The following is a 23,703-nucleotide window of genomic DNA, read 5'->3' on the forward strand; positions in this document are numbered from 1 at the left end:
AAAGATTAGGATATTCATCACAGCATTACAAATACTGACGAAATGAATACAACTCAACTATCCCATCATATGTAAAAACTTGTTGAACAGATTATCGTACTTCTTATACAATAAAAACAACACAAAATCCCTTAAAATTAAGTTTTATAAATTACATCATGATGTATAAAAATATTACCTTGTTTAATTATATAAAAGAAATTATTTTGTTTAAAAATATAAAATATTCCCCATTCATATGTGGAATTTAAGAACCAAAACAAATGAAGGGAAGAAAAGGGACAACTCAAAAATCAGATGCTTAACTGAGAGGATGGGTCAAATAAGTGAAGGGGATTAAGAGTACACTTATCTTGATGAGCACTTAGTTAATATTTAGAAGCGGTGAATCATTATACTGTACACCTGAAATGAATTTAACACTATATATTAACTACACTGAAATTAAAATTTAAAAACAAAAAAAATAATAGGATATGAATAATAATCCCTAATACATTAAAAAATATAGATAACTATACACCAAAATGTTAACCACAATTATCCTTAGATTATAAAATTAGGAGCAATCTTATCATCCCTTTTTTGCTTCTGTTTTTCCATATTTTCCAAAAATTAAAAAAAACAACTGCAATAATTAGCCACTAATTATCCAAATATACATTATTTATAAAACCCAAAGGGTTTAAGGGTTTCAGTTGAATCTTCAATACAAAGACTAAGTATATTACAGAACAGAACCAAGGTGCATTTAATAATTTGCTCATTTCTCCAAATAAAGTATTATGACAACTCTACAGAATCAGAATACTGCTTGAAAAGAAATACTATAGAAAAATGCCCAATGTTTCCACTTGTAAAATGTCATTACACAATTAAAATAAAAAAACATTTTGAGTTAGTTACCTATCCAGGGCCTCCTTGAAGTATTTTCTCTGGACATCAAATTGAAAGACTGTACGTTCACAATCAGTTGAAGCATTATCACTACCCCCATGTTTCTTCAAGAAGGCATCAAATCCATTTTCATCTGGATATTTCAAGCTACCCATGAATACCACTAAGTGGAAAGAACACAAAGTCAGAGAACCCAAAGATGTAGACAATGTTTTTATTATCAACGATGAAATTTCTCATGTGCAAAAATACTCGGAAGAAATATATCAGCATACTAACAATGATTATGTCTGGATAATACTTACTTTCTTCATTATATTTCTGTTTTTGTAATGTTCCTATAATACTCATATATTAGTTTTATACTTAAAAAAACTAAACATTTTGTTTAAAGAAATATTCATAAAAAGATTAAAATGTAAATACTAGCAGGGCACCTGGGCAGCTCAGTTGGTTAAGTCTCTGACTTCAGCTCAGGTCATGATCTCACAGTTTCTGAGTATGAGCCCTGCATCCGGCTCTGTGCTGACAGCTCAGGGCCTGGAACCTGCTTTGGATTCTGTGTCTCCCTCTCTTTATGCTTATCCCCCACTCATGCTCTGTCTCTCAAAAATAAATAAGCATTTTAAAAAATGTATATATTAGCATATATGCAGACTGTTACTATGAAAAGTCCTAAGGTGCAAAGTTTACCCTCAAATAGCTTAGAAAATCAGAATATAAATAAATAATTCAGGAAAACAAATACAGACTTAAATTTATAACTATAGCAACCACACAGGTTTTATTTCATAAAAGGTTTTACATTCATAATTAAACTGAAGATTTTGTTTTGTTTGATATTAACCATGCCTTTTTATTTTCTGTAAGCCTAATGTTTGACAGCTTGGGACACTGCTAACCCTGGAAGAGACCAGACCGTGCTTCCCCACGGTTATAACCTAGATTCCTAGAGATGGGAGATTATCTCCTGATCTGTTGGCCTTACCATACCTGAACAATAATAAAATCTACATTTTAAAATAGTTTTATAGGTGGTTTCATTCTAAACCACAGAATTATACAGTCAAGATTAAAATTAAGTCTTCCCTTATGATATTAATAAATCATAATTAATTTATAATAATAAATGTTTTTTCTTAGAGGCGCTTGAGTAGCTCACTCAGTCGGTTAAGCATCAGGCTTCAGCTCAGGTCATGATCTCAGAGTTTCTGGGTTTGAGCCCCATGGTGGACTCTGTGCTGACAGCCCTGAGCCCAGAGCCTGCCTCAGATTCTACTTCCCTCTCTCTCTGCTCCTCCCCCACTCACTCTCTGTATCTCAAAAATGAATAAATGTTAAAAAAAAATTTTTTTATACATAAATGCTTTTCTTAATCTTTTCTCTTATTAAACATATCATGCTTCTATTAAACTAGTTATTTATCTTTGAAATCAATTCATACAAATTTGGAGGAAAAAACACTCAGGAATGTTATTTTATAAAGATCTTACTGTGTTCCAAAAAGTGTGCCAGCCCAGGCAGGTCATCTGGATCAGCAAAACTCCCAACTCCAACACAAAGAGCCGCTGCAGACTGGAGTAAGTAGAACACATACAAATAGTGAGTCAATCCTAAAGGAATAATATGGTCATTCACATATTAAGGATTCACTTGGAGATGGATGTTTCCAACAGAAAGTAACAAAATTCTTTCCCTTGAGTATCAGGAGGAGCAGCAAAGTGAAACTCACCAGAACTGTGTCAGTTTCACCCTGCTGCTCCTCCTCTTCCCATCCTGCCAAATGCTGAACAGCTGCAGACCTAAAGGAAAAAGCAGAAACAGACACACAAAAAAAAGGAAAGGGGACTAGCCAGCCCACCCAAGTATCATTTCCTGCCAGCATTTGAGAGTTCTGAACCAAATAGGTTTCCTGATTTATTAGATACTGGAAATCTGCAGAAATAATTTATCTAGGTAGATTATCTCTAAAATTCTCTGAACAATTAAAGACTCTGTGTTCAGCAACTCAGTTACTAGAGGTGAAACTTTTCAATATGTTGCTCAGAAAATTTTGTTTTTATTAAAACCAGGTAAAAAAATAACATGTCAGGAAACATCTAATAAAGATATTACGTAAATGGTTAACGTCTTTAACTATTAAAAAACACAGAACTAAACTTTAAAGAGGCTTTTTAGTTCTTCTTATTGATGATATACAGTAGGTATTCTTCCAAAGAGTTTTTAACAAAATGGATGGCCAACAGGTATACCAAACTATGCACTTAAAATGATTACGGCATACCATTATGTCACTGTAAATTAAAAGATACAGAACAAGAGAGGAAAACAGTCAATTTGAATACTTGAGAATAAGAAGCTGAATTATTAACTTTCCCCAATTTTAGAAATGTCAGTTTTAAAAGGCTAACATATATGGTGATATAGACTGTTTTGATAAATGGTTACTCTTCTAAAAAGAGTTTTTAAAAACTAGCATGTACCTGGCATAAAGCCTAACCATGTGTCATAAAAGGAAATATGTTTATAGAAGAACCAAACAGCCTCATTTGATACTGTAAATCCCATTCTGAAGTTATAGGCACATAAACTCAGTTAAAATATAGGGAAATATCCACTTCAAACCACAGTCTAACCTGTTCTGTGATGTTTAATAAATGCCTAACCTGCTTTCAGCTCCAACTACCCCATAAAGATTTCTTGCTTCGACCAGGGTTGAAGACATTTTTGTATAAGATGACTTAAACCACAGTCTATCAGTCAGCTTTGACCACAGCAAAAACAGGCTCTGCGATTGCTAGAAAAGAAATTCATACTTGATAATTATCTACCCAAGAAATTCATACTGGAGAAATTCATACTTGAGAAATGGCTTAAGAAAACCCTGAACAAATCATAATTCTGTATATAACATACTTAAATTTCAACCTTGTTAGTTTATCAAACCTTTCATATCAAGAACAACTTCCTTTTGGGAAGATGAAGACGGAGGGGGCTAAAAATGATGCCTCAGTAAAGTAGTTAACTTCTTAATTAGATAATGTTCTCCAAAAACCTCAAAATTATTTCTTCGCACTTCTTTTATTCATTCTCATATTTACCATAAACAAGATCCATTTTTCAAATAAAAATTAAATCATAAAACCACTGCAAAACCCTAAACTACTCTTTAAATCACCTCTGATGTAACGATTTCTCTTTTGTAACACTTACTCATTCAATGAATATAAACCATTTCCAATGTTACAATCACAGGATCTTTCCTTTCACTAGTACAACCACTGCATCTGAATAAACAATTTGATTTCATCTTCAAACTACGTTAGGTTCCTGCATTCCTTTCTAATATGATCTAGAACACTAGCAATCAGTATCTTATGAGGGAATATATCAACTGAGTTTTCAGAAAAGAAAGGCAGCATCTGAGCCACTTTTAAATAATCACTAGAATCTGATACTGCTTTTCTAGAAAAGGTAAACATCTGGAGTTTGATCCACCTAATATAAAACGGGGTACCAAAATACTGGCTGCACACCTTAATTTGTCAAAGGCATTTACAACTCCTATATAAAGCTAAGGTGTTTTACTATATCTTGACAACAAATTTGGCTGTCAAAGCAAGTATTTAATCTTAGAGTTTTGCTTATCAGTTGACAGAAGATATAAAGAAATCCAAAGTATGAAAAAGTTGCTAATAGAGAGGTATAGAAAGAAACTTTTAGACAGGAAATATTCACTTATTAAGTTGTAACATAGCCCATTTTAGAAGTAAAATAGGACCTAAAAATTATGTATATAATCTAGGTACACCGGGCTAGCTCAGTCGGTAAGAGCATGTGATTCTTGAACTCAGGATTTTCAGTTCAAGCCCCATGGAGAGATTACTTAAAGAAAAAAATAAAATCTGAAAAAAAATAGTTATGTATATAATCTAATTCTGTTATTTTAGAAATGAGAAAATGAAAATGAGAAAATGAAATAAAACCATCCAGATAGAGAGAGAATTAGAGCCAGAATTAGAACTCAGGTTTCTTGACTATCAGTCTTCTTTCCACTCTGTGACTTTCATAGTTCCTTTCTATTATTGCTCTATTTAGAATTAAGAGATCTATTTTAAATTAGGGTATTAGTTTCCAGTTGATTTATAAAGACCTTAATATAAAGTATAAACTGGCATATGTACATATTTTTTTTTCTTTTCACTATTTTGATTTTTCTAACTAAAGTTTTCCAACTAAAACCACTTGTCCTATCATGTTACCCCAAAACAGGCATTACTCATAATCTATATAGCAAGGGGCAAATAGCTTCTTATAAACATGACTCAATCCCCTAACAACTTAATGAAAAATCTTCTTTAAAAAAAGTAATTTTTCCAGGAAGAGTAACTATCAAAAGGATTTACTTATAACATAACTACACTACCTATATCTCACATCTTTATATCTCTGAGGGCTGATCGCCTTTTGGTAAAATACATTTGACATCTAGATTTCAGTCTTAATAATATGAACTTGTATGTTGAATATATTATCAGTATTCAAGAAACTAGCTTTAACAAACATTTGTTGAGCAATCCCACTGTAAAGGCTCCAAAATAATATCCACTAATATAGGTACTCCCTACTACAAATTGGAGGCATTCTTTTTTGTTGTTGTTTTTTAATGTTGTCAGCACAGAGCCTGATGCAGAGCTTGAACTCACAGACAGTGAGATCATGACCTGAGCTGAAGTCAGACGCTTAACTAACTGAGCCACCCAGGCGCTCCTGGAGGCATTACTTAAAAGATATCTAGAGAGGAAAATTCTCCTTATCAAGCCCTACTGATATATTTACTTATTTTTATTATACTTGACTTGTGAACCACACAGGTTTGAACTGCCCAGGTCCACTTAACTTGTATTTTTTTTTTCAATAAATACAATACTGTTAATGTATTTTCTCTTATGATTTTCCTCAAAACATTGTCTCTTGTTAACTTTATTGTAAGAATACAATACATAAGGGGCGCCTGGGTGGCTCCGTCAGTTAAGCATCCGACTTCGGCTCAGATCATGATCTCACAGTTCATGGGTTCAAGCCCCGTGTCGGGCTCAGTGCTGACAGCTAGCTCAGAGCCTGGAGCCTGTATCGGATTCTGTGTCTCCCTCTCTCTCTGACCCTCCCCTGTTCACGCTGCCTCTCTCTCTCTCAAAAATAAATAAAACATTAAAAAAAATTTTTTTAAGAATATAATACATAATACATATCACATACAAAATATGTGTTAATCAGCTGTTTGTTACCAGTAAGTTTTCCAGGGAAAAGCAAGCTGTTAGTAGTTAAGTTTTAGGGGAATCAAAAGTTATACATGGATTTCCAAATACACAGGAGGTTCGGATCCCTAAACTCCACACTCAAGAGTCAACTGTATATACACTAAGTTCAACTGCCCATTTTTATTTCAATTCTTCCAACTTACTTGGCACTTTCCCATAAAAAAAGAAAAAAAACACGTGAAATTACTAAACAGAAATTATCCATGAGGATGCTTAGAACCATAGGCCCAGGTAAGAAATCTACACTACCTTGTTCTTTTCTCTTTCCAGTCTCTCCAAAGATAATATACTCTTATCCCTCTATTCCAAGCTAAGAATTACACACATCCTCAAATATTACCAGTGATAACCTCTGAGACTTATAAGTGATCATTACATTTTGGTTTTTCTTTATTTTCCATTCATTTCTATAATAAGCTTTTATACTTTCCAAATCAGAGCAAAATGTTTTTTTAATATTATTCTTATACAGAACAAGTAGAAATTTACTAAAGATCAAAAGATACATATACTTCTTTTCTGACATTAAGAAATAAAATATGAACTTATGACTTATCCCAAAGAATTCTCAAATCAGAAAAAGACATAATAATAGACATGATTCACACCTGTTTTTCAGTGGTTTTCTTTCTAGCTTCTGTCCTCTCTTCTAATTCTTCCAATTCATTATCCTCAGTATCAAGATCATCATCATCATGTTCATCATCATCATCAAACTCATCTTCATCATCAAAACCCTCTTCATCATCATCTTCTATTTCAGCTCCAGAATCTTCATCATCATCATCATCATCGTCGTCGTCGTCTTCGTCGTCATCTTCTTCCTCCTCCTCTTCCTCTTCATCATCTGTTCCATCTCCTGTTTTACCTTCCATATTACTTAGGTCTGAAATCAAAAGTGCCTGCAAGCCATTCCGTAATTTGATGTATCTAAAAAACAAACAAAAAGAAACACACAAACGTTCTGAGTCAGCTATTCATTACATTACACAAACACAAGTAATCATCTTATAGAATTTAAAAAACAAACAAACAAACAAAAAAACCACAGGGCTTGAACTCACAAACTGTGAGATTACAACCTGAGTCAAAGTCGGTCGCTTAACTGACCGAGCCACCCAGGTGCACCATACTTTTATCAGACAAAATGGACTTCAAACAAAGAAAGTCATTATATAACGATAAAGGTGTCTGTTCATCAAAAAATGTAACAGTCGTGGGGCGCCTGGGTGGCTTAGTCGGTTAAGCGTCCGACTTTTGCTTAGGTCATGATCTCGCGGTTCGTGGGTTCGAGCCCCGCGTCGGGNATATGTGTGCTCCCAACACCCAAGCAACAAAATGTATTAAGTAAATAATAACAAATCTTATGGGAATAATAGACAATAATACAGTAATTATAGGGGACTTCAATACCCCACTATCAGCAATAGACAAATTATACACAAAGACAATAAACAAGGAAACATTCAAATTGAACCACACTTAAAAACAAATGTACTCAATAGACATACAGAACATTCCATCCAACAGCAGCACAATACACATTCTTGTAAAGTGAACATAGAACATTCTCCAGGACGGTCATATGATAGGCTATAAGACAAATCTTAGCAAATTTAAGATTGAAATCTACCAACTGTTTTCTCTAACTGCAATGGTATGAAACTACTCACTGACAGCAAAAGGAAAGTGAGAAGATCTACAAAATTGTAGAAACTAAACAACATACTTCTAAACAGTAAGTCAGAAGAAATCAAGAGAGAAATAAAATATCATCTCAAAACAAATGAAAATGGAAATACAACATATTAAATACTGTGGGACACAGCACAAACTATTCTGAGAGGACAGTTTATCGCAATAAATACATGTAATAAGAAATCAGAATGATCTCAAACAACCTAATTTTGAACCTCAAGAAACTAGAAAATAACAAATTAAGCCCAAAGTTAGCAGAAGGAAGGAAATAACAAAGATCACAGCAGAAAAATAGGAAATGCCAATAAATTACCTAACCTGGAAGAAATGGATACATTTCAGAAATACACACCTATCAAGACTGATTCAGGAAGAATACAAAATCTGAACAGACCAATAACAAAGAGATTGAATCAGTAATAAAAACTCCCAACACAAAAAACTCCAGGACCAGACAGAATCACTGGAGAATTCTACCAAACATTAAAGAAGAATTAACCCTCAAAGCCTCCTCAAATTCTTTTAACATAACAAGGATGAGGGAACACTTCCAACCCCATTCTACAAACCTACCATTACTCTGATACCAAAATCAGATAAGGATATTACAAGAAAAGAAACTTATAGACCAATATCCCTAATGAATAGATGCAAAAAGTCTCATCAAAATATTAGCAAACTGGTTCAAGAATACAATAAAAGGATTATACACCATGGCTAAATGGAAGCTATTCCTGGGATGCAAGGGAGATTCAATACATGCAAATCAAGAAATGTAACACATCACATCAATAAAATGAAAGACAAAAATCACATGATAATTTCCATACACACACAAAAAGCACTGTGTATTATTTACATAAAATATCCTCTCCTGATAAAAATGGGCATTGAAGGAACATATCTCAAACTAATAAGGGCCACATGTAACAAACTCACAGCTAACGTTATAGGCATACCTCTGAAATACAGTAGATCAATCCCAAACCACAATAAGGTAAATATCACAATAAAGCAAGTCAAATGAATTTTTTGTTTCCCAGTGCATATAAAAGTTAGATTTACACTACACTGTAGCCTATTAATAGCATTATGTCTAGAAAAAAATGTATATGCCTTAATTAAAAATATTNTCTTTCTCTCTCTCTCCTAGAAATAAATAAAAACATTAAAAAAAAAATGTAACAGTCGTAAATATGTGTGCTCCCAACACCCAAGCAACAAAATGTATTAAGTAAATAATAACAAATCTTATGGGAATAATAGACAATAATACAGTAATTATAGGGGACTTCAATACCCCACTATCAGCAATAGACAAATTATACACAAAGACAATAAACAAGGAAACATTCAAATTGAACCACACTTAAAAACAAATGTACTCAATAGACATACAGAACATTCCATCCAACAGCAGCACAATACACATTCTTGTAAAGTGAACATAGAACATTCTCCAGGACGGTCATATGATAGGCTATAAGACAAATCTTAGCAAATTTAAGATTGAAATCTACCAACTGTTTTCTCTAACTGCAATGGTATGAAACTACTCACTGACAGCAAAAGGAAAGTGAGAAGATCTACAAAATTGTAGAAACTAAACAACATACTTCTAAACAGTAAGTCAGAAGAAATCAAGAGAGAAATAAAATATCATCTCAAAACAAATGAAAATGGAAATACAACATATTAAATACTGTGGGACACAGCACAAACTATTCTGAGAGGACAGTTTATCGCAATAAATACATGTAATAAGAAATCAGAATGATCTCAAACAACCTAATTTTGAACCTCAAGAAACTAGAAAATAACAAATTAAGCCCAAAGTTAGCAGAAGGAAGGAAATAACAAAGATCACAGCAGAAAAATAGGAAATGCCAATAAATTACCTAACCTGGAAGAAATGGATACATTTCAGAAATACACACCTATCAAGACTGATTCAGGAAGAATACAAAATCTGAACAGACCAATAACAAAGAGATTGAATCAGTAATAAAAACTCCCAACACAAAAAACTCCAGGACCAGACAGAATCACTGGAGAATTCTACCAAACATTAAAGAAGAATTAACCCTCAAAGCCTCCTCAAATTCTTTTAACATAACAAGGATGAGGGAACACTTCCAACCCCATTCTACAAACCTACCATTACTCTGATACCAAAATCAGATAAGGATATTACAAGAAAAGAAACTTATAGACCAATATCCCTAATGAATAGATGCAAAAAGTCTCATCAAAATATTAGCAAACTGGTTCAAGAATACAATAAAAGGATTATACACCATGGCTAAATGGAAGCTATTCCTGGGATGCAAGGGAGATTCAATACATGCAAATCAAGAAATGTAACACATCACATCAATAAAATGAAAGACAAAAATCACATGATAATTTCCATACACACACAAAAAGCACTGTGTATTATTTACATAAAATATCCTCTCCTGATAAAAATGGGCATTGAAGGAACATATCTCAAACTAATAAGGGCCACATGTAACAAACTCACAGCTAACGTTATAGGCATACCTCTGAAATACAGTAGATCAATCCCAAACCACAATAAGGTAAATATCACAATAAAGCAAGTCAAATGAATTTTTTGTTTCCCAGTGCATATAAAAGTTAGATTTACACTACACTGTAGCCTATTAATAGCATTATGTCTAGAAAAAAATGTATATGCCTTAATTAAAAATATTTTATGGCTAAAAAAAGAAAAAGCTAATCATCTGAGCTTTCAGTAAATCATAATCACTGATCACAAATCACCATAACATAATAATGAAAACGTTTTAAACTTGTGAGAATTATCAAAATAGGACACAGAAACATGAAGTGAGCAAATGCTATTGGAAAAACGGCAATGAAAGATTTGCTTCACACAGAGTTGCCACAAACCCTCTATTTGTAAAAAATGCAGTATCTGTGAAGTACAATAAAATGAGGTGTATCTGTATACTCAATGGAGAAAAATTGAAAGTATTTCCTCTAAGGTTAGAAACAAGGATGTCCGCTCTCACCACTTCTATTCATTATAGCACTAAAGCCCTAGATAGAGCAATTAGGGAAGACACAGATAAAAAAAGGTATCCAAATCAGAAAAGAATAATTAAAAATTACCACTATATGCTGATGATATGATCCTAGAGAAAATCCCAAAAAATCAATCCAAAAACTGCCAGTAAACTGACAGGCCACAAATCAATATACAGAAATTAACTACATTCCTTTACAGCAATGATGAAGCACCTGATAAAGAAATAAAGAAAACGATCCCATTTACAGTAGCATCAAAAACAATAAAATACTTAAGAATAAATTTAAGCAATGAAGTGAAAGATCTGTACAATAAAAACAATACTTTGCTCAAAGAAATTTTAAAAGATGCCAATGGAAAGCCATTCAATGTTCATGGATCAGAGTTAATATTGTTAAAATGGCCATACTACCCAAAGCCATTTATATACTCAAGGCAATCCCCTTCAAGTTTCCAAGGCATTCATCACAGAAATAGAAGAAACAATCCTAAAATTTGTGTGGAACCACAAAAGACTTTGAATAGACAAAGCAATCCTGAGAAAAAAGAACAAAGGCAGACGTATCATACTTCTGGATTTCAAACTATACTACAAAGCCATAGTAATAAAAAATAGTATAATACTGGCACAGAAATAGACACATCAACCAGTAGAACAGAATAGAGAGCCCAGAATTAAATCCCTGAATATATGGTCAACAACACTCAACAAAGGAGCCAAAAATACCCAATGGGGAAAGGATAGTCTCTTCAGCAAATGATGCTATAAAAACTGGAGAAACATGCAGAGCAGTGAAATTGGACCCCTACCTCACACCACTCACAGAAACTGAAATCAAAGACTTAAATGTAAGACCTGATACCATAAAATTCCTAGAAAAAAGGTAGGAAAGAATTTCACCAATACTGGTCTTGGCAATGATTTTTCTTTTTTTTTTTTTAACATCTATTTATTTATTTAAGTAATCTCTACACACAACATGGAGCTCAAACTCATGACCCCGAGATCAAGAGTTGCACATTCCACTGACTAAGCCAGCCAGAAGCCTCCCTGGCAATGATTTTTCTAAGACAACGCCAATGCACAAACAACAAAAGCAAAGAACAAATGGGACAAAAACAAACCCAAAACATTCTGCACAGCCCAAGAAACAATTAACAATTAACCTACAGGAGAAAATTTTTACAAACCATATACTGAATAAGGGGTTAATATCCAAATATACAAAGAACAGGGTCAACTTAATAACAAAAACAATTCCATTTAAAAATGGGAAGAAGAACTAAAGAGATACTTTTCCAAACAGAACATCAAAATGGCCAACAAATACATGAAAAGATGCTCAACATCATAGTTATCAGGGAAGTACAAATAAAAACCACAATAAGTTATTACCTCGCACCTGTTTGAATAGCGATCATTAAGAAGACAAAATACAAATGGTGGAGAGAATATGGTGAAAAGAAAACCCTTAACATTGTTGGTAGGAATACAAATTGGCCCAACTACTATGAAAAACAATATGGAGGTTCCTCTACCATGAAATCCAGCAATTCTACTTTTGGGTATATAACCAAAGGAAACAAAAGGAGGAATTCAACAAGATACATCTACTGCCATGTTTACTGCAGCATTATTCATAACAGCCAAGATATGGAAACAATCCAAATGTCCATCAAGGGATGAATGAATAAAGGAGATGTGATATGTACACAGAATGGAATATTATTCAGCCATGAGAAAGGACAAAATGGATAGACCTTGAGTACATTATACTAAATGAGGTAAGTCAGAGGAAAAAAACAAGTACTGTACGATATCACTTATATGTGGTATCTAAATAGGTTAAACCTGTAAAAAAGAGAATAATGGTGGTTGTCAGAGGATGGGGGTTAGAGATGGCAAGTAAGAGTTACAGCGTTTAAGGGAACAACGTTATAATGAGTAGCAAATAAGCCACAGTGATTTTACTCACAGTATAATGAATATAGACAAAAAATACTGTACTATAATTATGTAATGCGTCAAACCTCACTATATTAGCAATCATATTACAATACAAAAATGTATCAAAGTAACATGCTACATGCCTTAAACTTACACAATGTTACATACCAAGTTTATTCAATAAAACAAGAAACAGTCAATCTAGCAGAAACTGGAAAGAATAAGGTGCAAAGAAAGATGACTTAAGATGAAAGACTGAACATATAGATTTATCTACTTTCATACCAAAAATCATATTTAAAAAACAAAAAAGTTGTAGTTAATTTCATTTTGGTTTTGAGAATAAAATCATGACAGACTCAGAAAATAGAAAAGGACACTGTTAGCAGATCAGAAATTTTTAGAGATTATTAGAAGATAATATGTAAATTTAAGTAGACTAATGGAAAAAACAGTAAAGAGAACTGCAGGCCTACCTAAATATAAGTGAGAAGACATTAGTTCTTCCCAAGAAGCTCTGGAAGAAGCCTAAACTCCAGACCAAACAATGAAAGTAGGGAGAGTCTCAGGGCAAGAAGCTCAATTATCCATTGAAATGGAAACAACCTAAATGTCTACTGACACAGAATGGAAAAACTGTGGTATGTTCACAGAATGTATTTCTTTTTCACATAATGGAATATTATAATACAGGAAAATACATAATCCAACAAAAAGCTACAAATGTGGTAAATCTTAAAAATATATTAAGTGTACAGGTACCTGGGTGGCTCAATCGGTTAAGCGTCCAACTCTCAGTTTCAGATCAGGTCATGGGATTCTCTCTCTCTCCCTCTCTCTGCCCCCTACCCTCCACACTCTCTTGATCTCTCTCTCTCTCCAAATACATAAGCAAGCTTAAAAAAAAAAATAGGGGCATGTGGGTGGCTCTATCAGTTAAGCATCTGACTTCAGCTCAGATCATGATCTCACGGTTGGTGAGTTCGAGCCCCACATAGGGGCTCTGTGCTGACAGCTCAGAGCCTGGAGCCTGCTTCAGATTTGGTGTCTCCCTCTCTCTCTGTCCCTCCCCTGTTCATGCTCTCTCTCTCAAAAATAAAACATTTTTTAAAAATTAAAAAAATATATATGAGTGTAAAAAGCAGATCACAAAGGACTATATACCATATGAATATCATTTATAGAAAAAACAAAGGAAAAGTAAAGACTATATTGTTTAGCTATACACATACATGCGATAAAACTTCTTTTTAAACAAAAGAATGATAAACACAAAATTCAAAATAGTCATGAGGGCAAACAACATGGGAGGGTAGAGGAAGAGCATGGGGTGGAAAAATGAAGTCGATCTTAGGGGTTTTTTTGTACTTTTAATTCTTTTAACCTTTATTTTTGAGAGACAGAGAGACAGAGCATGAGCTGGGGAGGGACAGACAGAGAAGGACACACAGAATCTGATGCAGGTGCCAGGCTCTGAGCTGTCTGTCAGCACAGAACCTGATGCAGGGATTGAACTCCCAAACTGTGAGATCATAACCTGAGCTGAAGCAGGATGCTTAACAGGCTCTGAGCCACTCAGGTGCCCCTGAATTCAGTAGATCCTAGTCTTCAATTGAGTAATAGGTTATTCATTTTTGGGTTTATTATGTACCATAAAAGCTGCATGTTCTCTTTTATATATATTAAATATTACAGTCTTATAAATTTCTTAAGTGACAAAGGAATTTCATTCAGTAATAACTAGGCCAATCAGATCATGCTCCTCTGTGCCAAATAATCAACCCAACAGCAGTAGGATATATTAAAATCAAAGAGCTATTTTCTAAGAATGTGAACAATCTGTCAAGAAATGAATCCTAGGATAAATCTTAAGAGACACAGAATCTTCTAAAAGCAGACAAAGGCATGTTAAAAAAAAAATCGGGGGTGAGGGGGATGGGACACCCTGAATAGCCTTTGTAAAGTGCTTTTTTTGTTTCTGGCTTAAAATTTTCAAAACCAGAAAAAGGGTGGGAGTATTCTACTTTCAAAATAATCCTAAGCATTCCACTTTCAAGACAGATCACAGGGAGCCTGGGTGGCTCAGTGGGTTAAGCATCCAACTCTTTGATTTCGGCTCAAGTCACGGTCTCCCAGTTCCTGAAATTGAGCCCTACATCAGGCTCCACACTAACAGCATGGAGCCTGCTTGAGATACCTTTGCTCCCTCTCTGTCCCTCCCCTCATGCACATGCTCTTTCTCTGCCTCAAAATAAACAAACTTAAAAATCTATCCTCAGCAGCCTGATAAAGCAGATTAGGTGTGTTATGGGCTAAATTATGTTCTCCCAAAGTCATATGTTGAGGTCCTAACCTCTAGTACCTCAGACTGCAACTGTATTTAGAAATAGGACATATAAAGGGACATAACTAAGTTAAAATGAGGTCTTTGGGGTGAACCCTAAACCAATTGGACTTATAAAACATTATACTTATAATATTTATAAGATAAAGACATTTGGACACAAAGACACCAGATGTATGTACACAGATGAAAGGTCACATGAGGACAGAACAAGAAGGCAGCCACCTGTAAGTCATAGAGCCTCAGAAGACACCAAACTACTGACACTCTAATCTTGGGACTTCTAGCTTCCAAAATTGTAAGAAAGTAAATTTCTGTTGTTTAAGGTACCCAGTCTGTGGTACTTTGTCAGAGCAACCCTAATAACTAACACAAGGTACTTCCCTTTTCAAAAAACCCATCAATGGATTTCTTGTCAGACTTGCAATAAAATCCAAAATCCTTACCAGAACCTAGAAAGCTCCACATAATCTGTCTACCCACTACCTCTCCAACCTGCTTTCCCACCATCCTTCCTCATCTTTTTTGCTCTAACCAAATGACTCTTATTTCAAGAACATTCCAAACAAGGCTCTCATACTAGGGCCTTTGGGCTTGCTACTCCCTCAGTCCTAAGGCTCTAACCCAAGCATAGTATTTGCATGGCTGTTCCACAGCAAGTCTTTGCTGAAATGTCCCCTTTTCAGAAACTTTCTCTGACCACACTATCTAAAATAGCACCCCAATCTCTATGCTCTTATCCTGCTTTACTTTTTTCTCAACAGTTGGCTCTCTCTTTTCTTCCTTCCTACCTTTTATCCCTCCCTTCTTCTTCTCTTCCTTCCTTCCTTTCTATTGTCCACACTTTTAGAATGTTAGTTCTGAAGGCAGAGCTCTTCTTTTTCTTCACAGCCATATCCCCAGCACCAGAGACATTGCTTGGCACTTAGGAACCATTTAAAGATTTGTTGAATGAACAGAAGGTTAATGCCCGATACATGGTAGGTACTAAATATCTGCTAAATGAAACAAAATATCAGAAAAAAATCTAACATCTAGTTTTATAGAAACAAATAAAAGCATGTGTACAGGGGGCACCTGGGGTGGCTCAGCTGGTTAAGCCTCCGACTCTTGATTTCAGCTCATGTCAGGATCTCACAATTCGTGGAATCGAGCCCCATGTCAGGCTCTGCACTGAGCATGGAGCCTACTTGGTCTCTCTCCCTCTCTCTCTACCCCTTTCCCTTTTACTCTCTCTAAATAAAAAAAAAAAAAAAGTATACACCTGTACACATTAAATGTATATAAAGGTATAACAAAAGAATTAAAAGGATAGAAACCAAATGTAACATACATATGTAAGGAGAGGAATAAAAGTAGAGCAGAATACAAAGAATTTCCATGCTTTATAATTCTCTATAGTCTATCACTTCTGTACTTTTTCAATCTTTTGTAATGAAAGTATGTTTATTATTTATAAATAAAAATAAATTAATAAAATTCCAAAACCCTCGAGTCAACAAATTAAGAACACATATACACACAAAGCTCTTAGCTTTATAAAGGGTTATCTTTCATAAATCAACATCAAATCCGTTTAATGAGCCATGGGGAAAATAATGCTCTTTATCATCACTTTTATTCAACACTGTATTGGAAGTTCTAATCAATGAAAAAAAAATCCATTAAATAAATAAATAAATAGGAATTATGAGGCAAAAATATTGAAAGCTAAAATAATTCACTGCAAAATATACGATTACCTAGAGAATCGCAAGAATTTAGAAAAACAAAACAAGGAGCACTAGGTGGCTCACTGGCTTAAGCATCCAACTATTGATTTCATCTCAGGTCATGATCTCAAGGTCCTGAGACTGAGCCCTGCATCGGGCTCCACAGTGGGCATGGAGCCTGCTTGAGATTCTCTCTCTCCCTCCCCCTATACCTCTGCCTCTCTCTCTCTCTCTCTCTCTCAAAAGAAAAAATATGTATATATTAGTATGAAACAGAGTTCCACAAAGTATCCAAATCAAGAACATGAACAAAAAAATCATGAATTTTCCTATTTATCAAATGTAACCAATTAAAATGAGATTTAAATATAAGACTCCATTCACAAAAACAACAGAAACTATAAATACCTAAATATATACTTATTAACAATAGTTAACATATTGTGTTGACTTACAGGTCTTAACAATGTAATCTTCACAATAACTCTAATGAGTTGTTATTATTCCCATGTTATGTATGGATGAGGAAACTAAAGTATAAAAAGGAGTTTTTATTTGCCCAAGCTTAGCACACACTGAACCCAAATAACCTGGCACTAGTATTCATTCTTTTCACTACTACTCAACACAATTAACATGAAGAAAAGTAGAAAACTGCAGAAGAAAATAAAAGACATGACTAGTCATACCATGCTGGTGAATGAGAACACCCAATATTGTAAAGATATAAATTCTTTCCCATATGAAATCTATAAATTCAAGGCAATTCCAGTAAGAAAAATCCCAAGATTTTTTGTGGAACATGACATACATGCTGATTCTAAAACTCATGGGGACAAGAGTCATAAAAAAGGCAAGAACAGTCTGAAAAGGGAAAATGAGAGGGAACAGCCTTACTAATTATAAAAATATAAACTTTTAAATGAATTAAAATCAAACAGTCTACTGGTACAGGAACACTTACAGATCAATGAAAAGACATTCTAGAAACAGCAGTGTTTATAAGACTGCTGCAACACCATGTTTTGTGATTCATAAATGATGCTGAAACAATTAATTCATTTAACGAGGGGGAAAAAACCATATCTACCTCCTTACATTCAACACATAAAAATTTCAGAGATTATAGAACTAAACGGAAAAAATGTTCTAAAAGTATCTTTTTTTTAATGTTTACATTTGAAAGCACACATGCATGCAGGGGAGGGGCAAAGAGACAGGGAGCAGATCCGAAGCAGACTCTGCCCTGTCAGCACAGAGCCAGATGCAGGGCTCAAACTCAGAAATCATGAGAACAAACCCTGAGCCAAAGCCAGATGCTAAACCGACTGAGCCACCCAGGTACCCCTAAAAATATTTTTTTAATGTTTGTTTATTCATTTTGAGATAGAGAGAGAGAAAGAGGCCAAGAGAAGGAGAGACACAGGGTCAGAGAGAGACAGAGAATCCCAAGCAGGCTCTTCACTGGCTCAATCTCACACACTGTGAAATCATGACCTGAGCCAAAGTCAGATGCTTAACCGACACTTAACCGACTGAGCCACACAGGCACCCCTAATTTAAAACTTTTTCAAACAAAGCATCATAAACAAAACAGAGCAAACTGCATACAGGCATACCTTGGAGATATTACAGGCTCAGTTCTAGATCCCATAATAAAGCAAGTATTACAATAAAGCGAGACAAATAAATTTTGTTTCCCTATACATGTAGGTTATGTTTACTGCTATCACCTATTAAGTGTGCAACAGCATTGCCTAAAAATATGTATATACCTTAATTTAAAAAGACTTCAAGGCTAAAAAATAATCATCACCCAAGCTTTCAGGGAGTCGTAATCTTTTTGCTGGTCTTGCTTCAATGTTCATGGCTGCTGACTGATCATGATGGTGGCTGTTAAAGGATGGGTTGGCTGTGGCAGTTTCTTAAGACAACAATAAAGTTGATTCTGCATCAACTGACTCTTCCTTTCACAAAAAATTTCTCTGCAGCATGCAATGTTTGACAATATTTTACCCACAGAACCTTTTTTTTTAATTTTAATGTTTATTTTTATTTTTGAGAGAAACAGAGACAGTCCAAGTTGGGGATGGTCAGAGAGAGAGGGAGACACAGAATCGGAAGCAGGTTCCAGGCTCTGAGCTGTCAGCACAGAGCCTGACGCAGGGCTTGAACCCATGAACCATGAGATCATGACCTGAGCCAAAGTCAGATGCTTAACCGACTAAGCCACCCAGAAGCCCCTATCCACAGAACTTCTTTAAATTAGAATTAATCTTCTCAAACCCAACTACTGCTTTATCAACAAAGTTTATATAATAATCTAAATCCTTTGTTGTCTTTTCAATAATCTTCATAGCATCTTTACCAGGAATAGATTCCATCTCAAGAAACCACTTTCTTTGCTCACCCATAAGCAGCTCCTCATTCATTCAAGTTTTATGATAAAGTTTCAGCAATTCAGTCACACTTTAGCCTCCACTTCTAATTCTCTTGCTCTTTCCACCACATCTGCAGTTATTTCCTCCACAGAAGTCTTAAACCCCTCAAAGTCATCCATGAGTGCTGGAATCAACTTCTTCCAAAATCCTGTTCATGTATTTGCAGTTACTTTGACCTCTTCCCATGAATCACAAATGTTCTCAATGGCATCTAGATGGTGAATCCTTTCTAGCAGGTTTATTTACTTTTTGTCCAGATCCAACAGAGGAATCACTATCTATGGCAGATACAGCCTTACAAAATGTATTTGTTAAATAATAAGACAAGTCAAAATTACTCTTTGATCCATGAGCTGCAGAATGGATGCTGTGATATCAACGCGTGAAAACAACATTCATCTCATTGTACATCTCCATCACAGCTCTTGGTGACTAAGCGCATTGACAACGAGCAATAATATTTTTATTTTTTTAATGTATGTTTATTTTTGAGAAAGAGAGAATGCAAGTGCACACAAGCAGGGGAGGAGCAGAGAGAGAGGGAGACAGAGAATCCCAAGCAGGCTCGCACTGTTAGTGCAAAGCCCAACAGGGAACTCTAACTCACGAAACAGGATATCATGACCTGGGCCAAAGTCGTATGCTCAATCAACTGAGCCACCCAGGCACCCCAGTAATATTTTTTAAAAATAATAATAAAATTAAATGAGAAGTAATATTTTGAAAGAAATCTTTTTTTCCCCCTGAGCAGGTCTCAACAGTAAGCTTAAATATTCAGTAAGCCATGTTGTAAATAGATGTGTTATCATCCAGGCTTTGCTGTTCCATTTATAGAGCAGAGGCAGAGTGGATTAAGCACAATTCTTAAGGGCCCTAGGATTTTCAGAATGGTAACTGAGAACTGGCTTCAATTTAGAAATCACCAGCTGCATTAGCACCTAATATGAGTCAGCTTGTCCTTTGAAGCCAGGCACTGACTTCTCTATAGCTATTAAAGTCCTAGATGGCATCATCTTCATCTATATTGAAAATATTTAATGTAGGCACTTTCATTAATTATTTTAGTTAGATCTTCTGGATAACTTGTTGCAGTTTCTACATCTTGCTACTTCACCTTGCACTTTTATCTTATGGAAACAGCTTCTTTCTTTAAACTTCATAAGCTAACTCTCTCCTAGCTTCAAAATTTTCTTTTGCAGCTTCCTCACTCCCCTCATCCTTTATAAAATTGAAGAAAATCAAGACCTTGTTTTGGATTAGGCTTTGATTTAAGGAAATAGTCTATCCAAACCATTCAAACTTTCTCCCTTATCAGGCTGTTTTGCTTCCTAAAGTAGTACTTTTATCTTATGGAAACAGCTTCTTTCTTTAAACTTCATAAGATAACCCTCTCCTAGCTTCAAAATTTTCTTTTGCAGCTTCCTCACTCCCCTCATCCTTTATAAAATTGAAGAAAATCAAGACCTTGTTTTGGATTAGGCTTTGATTTAAGGAAATAGTCTATCCAAACCATTCAAACTTTCTCCCTTATCAGGCTGTTTTGCTTCCTAAAGTAGTACTTTTAACTGCATTCACAATTTGGCTAACTGGCTTAAGAGATCTAGCTTTCAGTCTATCTCAGTTTTTAAATTTTTTTAATGTTTATTTTTGAGAGAGAAAAAGACAGAGTGAGAGCAGGGGAGGGGCAGAGAGAAAGGGAGAAAGAATCTGAAGCAGGCACCAGGCTCTGAGCTGTCAGCACAGAGCCCAACACAGGGCTCAAACTCATGAACCGTAAGACCATGACCTGGCCCGAAGTTAGCTGCTTGACTGAGCCACCCAGGTGCCCCACAGTCTGTTTTTGACATGACTTCCTCAATAAGCTTAATCACTTCTAGCATTTGACTTAAAGTAAGAGATACAAGGCTCTTCCTTTCACTTGTACACTTAACTGTAGAGTTATGAATTGGCCTAATGTTCATACTGTTACATCTCAGGGAACAGGAAGCCCAAGGAAGAGAGAGGCAGGTGAAAGACCAGTCAGTGGACTAGTCAGAACATACAACATTTACCAACTAAGCTTGCCATCTGATATGGCCACACTTTGTGGCATCCCAAAGCAATTACAACAGTAAAGACAACTGATCACAGATCATCATAATGTAATAATAATAAAAGTCTGAAATACCATGAGAATTACCGAAATGGGGCACAGAGACACAAAGTGAGCAAATGCTGCTAGAAAATGGTGCTGAAAGACTTGATTGACAAAGGGTTGCCACAATCTTTCAATTTGTAAAAAAAAAAAAATTAAAAAAAGCAATATCTATAAGGTACAAAAGCACATTAAAATGAGGTATGCCTGTGATGAAAGAAAATGTCAGCAATATATAAAAGTTCCTTCACATCAATGAGCAAAGAAACAAAACTACGGAAAACAGGTCTTATTTTTTATTTTTTTTTTATTTATTTTTTGGTGACAGAGTGAGCATGAGCAGGGGCAGAGAAAGGGAAAGAGAGAATCCCAGGCAGGCCCAATGCAGGGCTCAAACTCACAAACCATGAGATCATGACCTGAGCCAAAATCAAGAGTTGGATGCTCAACTGACAGCCACCCAGGTGCCCAAGGAAAACATGTTTTACAAAGATATACAAATATTTCAAGAAGAACTACAAGACATCCAATAAATGAAATGATGCTGAAACTCACTAGAAATCAAAGATAACCAAATTAAAACAAAAATAAATTTTTTGTCTAGCAAATTAGCTAAAAATAAAAATTACTGCTATCTAATAGCAGTAATGACAAGGGGAGAGAATATTCTCACCTTGTGGCAACCCTGTTTGTGGGAAATGGGTTCTGCTTACATAAATGGGTTACAAAAAAGCGCCCAAGGTTAGGTAGCAAGATACTGTAATGGAATCACGAGTGAAATTACTTTCCATCTAATGTCAATATACTATTGTACTTTGATCACAAATTCCACTTGCCCCCCCACCCAGACCCTTTGCTTCTTACATATACAAGTTAATGATTACTGATTGTTGTCTCCACATTTACGTATGTAAATCTTGTTTTCTTTACATTCACCACATGAGTAATAATCTTGTAAGCTCAATAAATACAGAGATAAAACCCCTGTTCACCACTCTTGTCTTCTCCCAGACATTTGTCTCTCTCATATTCAATTTCTGCCTCCACTCTCTTGCTGGACTCCTAGTCTGCAGCATTGTTTATAAATCTCAATTGGTATAGTGTTTTTATAGGGAAATATGGCTATACCTATTTTCTTAAAAGGTGAGCTCTATATACTTTTAAACTTGTAATTTTGTTTCAAGGTATCTTATGAAAACATTCATATACTTCATAAAGATATGTCAACAGTGTTCACCAAAGCAACATTTGATAGAGAAAAACTGGAAATTACCCAAATGTCTACAGATAAATGAATGTGAAAATAAATTATCCTAAAGCCATAAAATAGCATATTACTTAGCCCTCAAGATCTCATTTTCTCATATAGAGAGAAAACAGTGATGCACGTTTTAGCCTAAATTGCTATGTTTAGGCCTAGATAGTGCTAAATCCTTTTAGGTCAAAAAGGATACTTGGAGGGCTAACTGTGTAGTTACATTAACTTGTCATTACTTCCCCCCAAACAATAGTCTCAAATACTTACATGTATATAAGATGTCACCTATCTCTAAGAAAACTTCTCCTCCTCTAGCTTATTCAATTTGTCTTCCTTTGATTTCATTCTCCCACTGCTCCTGTACTGACATTGAAGACTGAAGTAAATGATATTATTTTCTCCTTCATAAAGTATCCAGCCACTCACTTTTATTTGTTCCATAACAAGCTAACCTTTTGTTAAGAAGCCCACTTTCACTCACTAAAATTACCAGTTAAGAGCTTACATATTTAAATCCAAAAATACTTGAGACCACATGGTGAAGATAGGGAGGGTGGTGATGAGTTACATAGTTGCAAAGTAAGCCCTCCCAAATACCCTCTTTTTTTTTATTTTTTAAGTTTATTTATTTATTTTGAGAGAGAAAGAGACAGAATAAAAGGGGGAGAGGCAGAGAGAGAGAGAGAGAGAGAGAGAGAGAGAGAGAGAGAGAGAATCTCAAGCAGGCTCTGCACTGTCAGCACAAAGCCCAATGCAGGGCTCAAACTCATGAACTGTGAGATCATGCATGACCTGGGCTGAAACCAAGAGTCAGACACTTAGCCAACTGAGCCACCCAAGTGTCTGTCCCACAAATATCCTCTTTCAACCTAAAGAGATTTAGCACTGTCTGTTT

At 35.0% G+C, this 23,703-nt stretch overlaps 1 protein-coding gene across 3 annotated transcripts in view; it reads right to left on the minus strand.

Annotated features, from left to right (window-relative positions):
* The window catches only part of NRDC (nardilysin convertase), a 117,616-nt gene that overhangs the window by 72,772 nt on the left and 21,141 nt on the right, over window positions 1–23,703 (minus strand). For 2 of the 3 annotated variants that reach the window (XR_013338937.1, XM_077779678.1), the window contains exons 2-6: window positions 6,827–7,148; window positions 3,564–3,694; window positions 2,630–2,699; window positions 2,391–2,472; window positions 907–1,060 (exon numbers count right to left, since the gene is read on the minus strand). Coding sequence is in view for 2 of the 3 variants with exons in the window: in XM_077779678.1 (XP_077635804.1) it covers window positions 907–1,060; window positions 2,391–2,472; window positions 2,630–2,699; window positions 3,564–3,694; window positions 6,827–7,148 (759 nt within the window). In the remaining variant the exon portion in view is untranslated. The remainder of the gene's footprint in view (window positions 1–906; window positions 1,061–2,390; window positions 2,473–2,629; window positions 2,700–3,563; window positions 3,695–6,826; window positions 7,149–23,703) is intronic. The other variant, XM_077779679.1, reaches the window with a different exon arrangement.

The sequence above is a fragment of the Crocuta crocuta genome, unplaced genomic scaffold (genome assembly GCF_008692635.1).
Source record: "Crocuta crocuta isolate KB4526 unplaced genomic scaffold, BGI_CrCroc_1.0 scaffold168, whole genome shotgun sequence".
NCBI classification, from domain to species: Eukaryota; Metazoa; Chordata; class Mammalia; order Carnivora; family Hyaenidae; genus Crocuta; species Crocuta crocuta.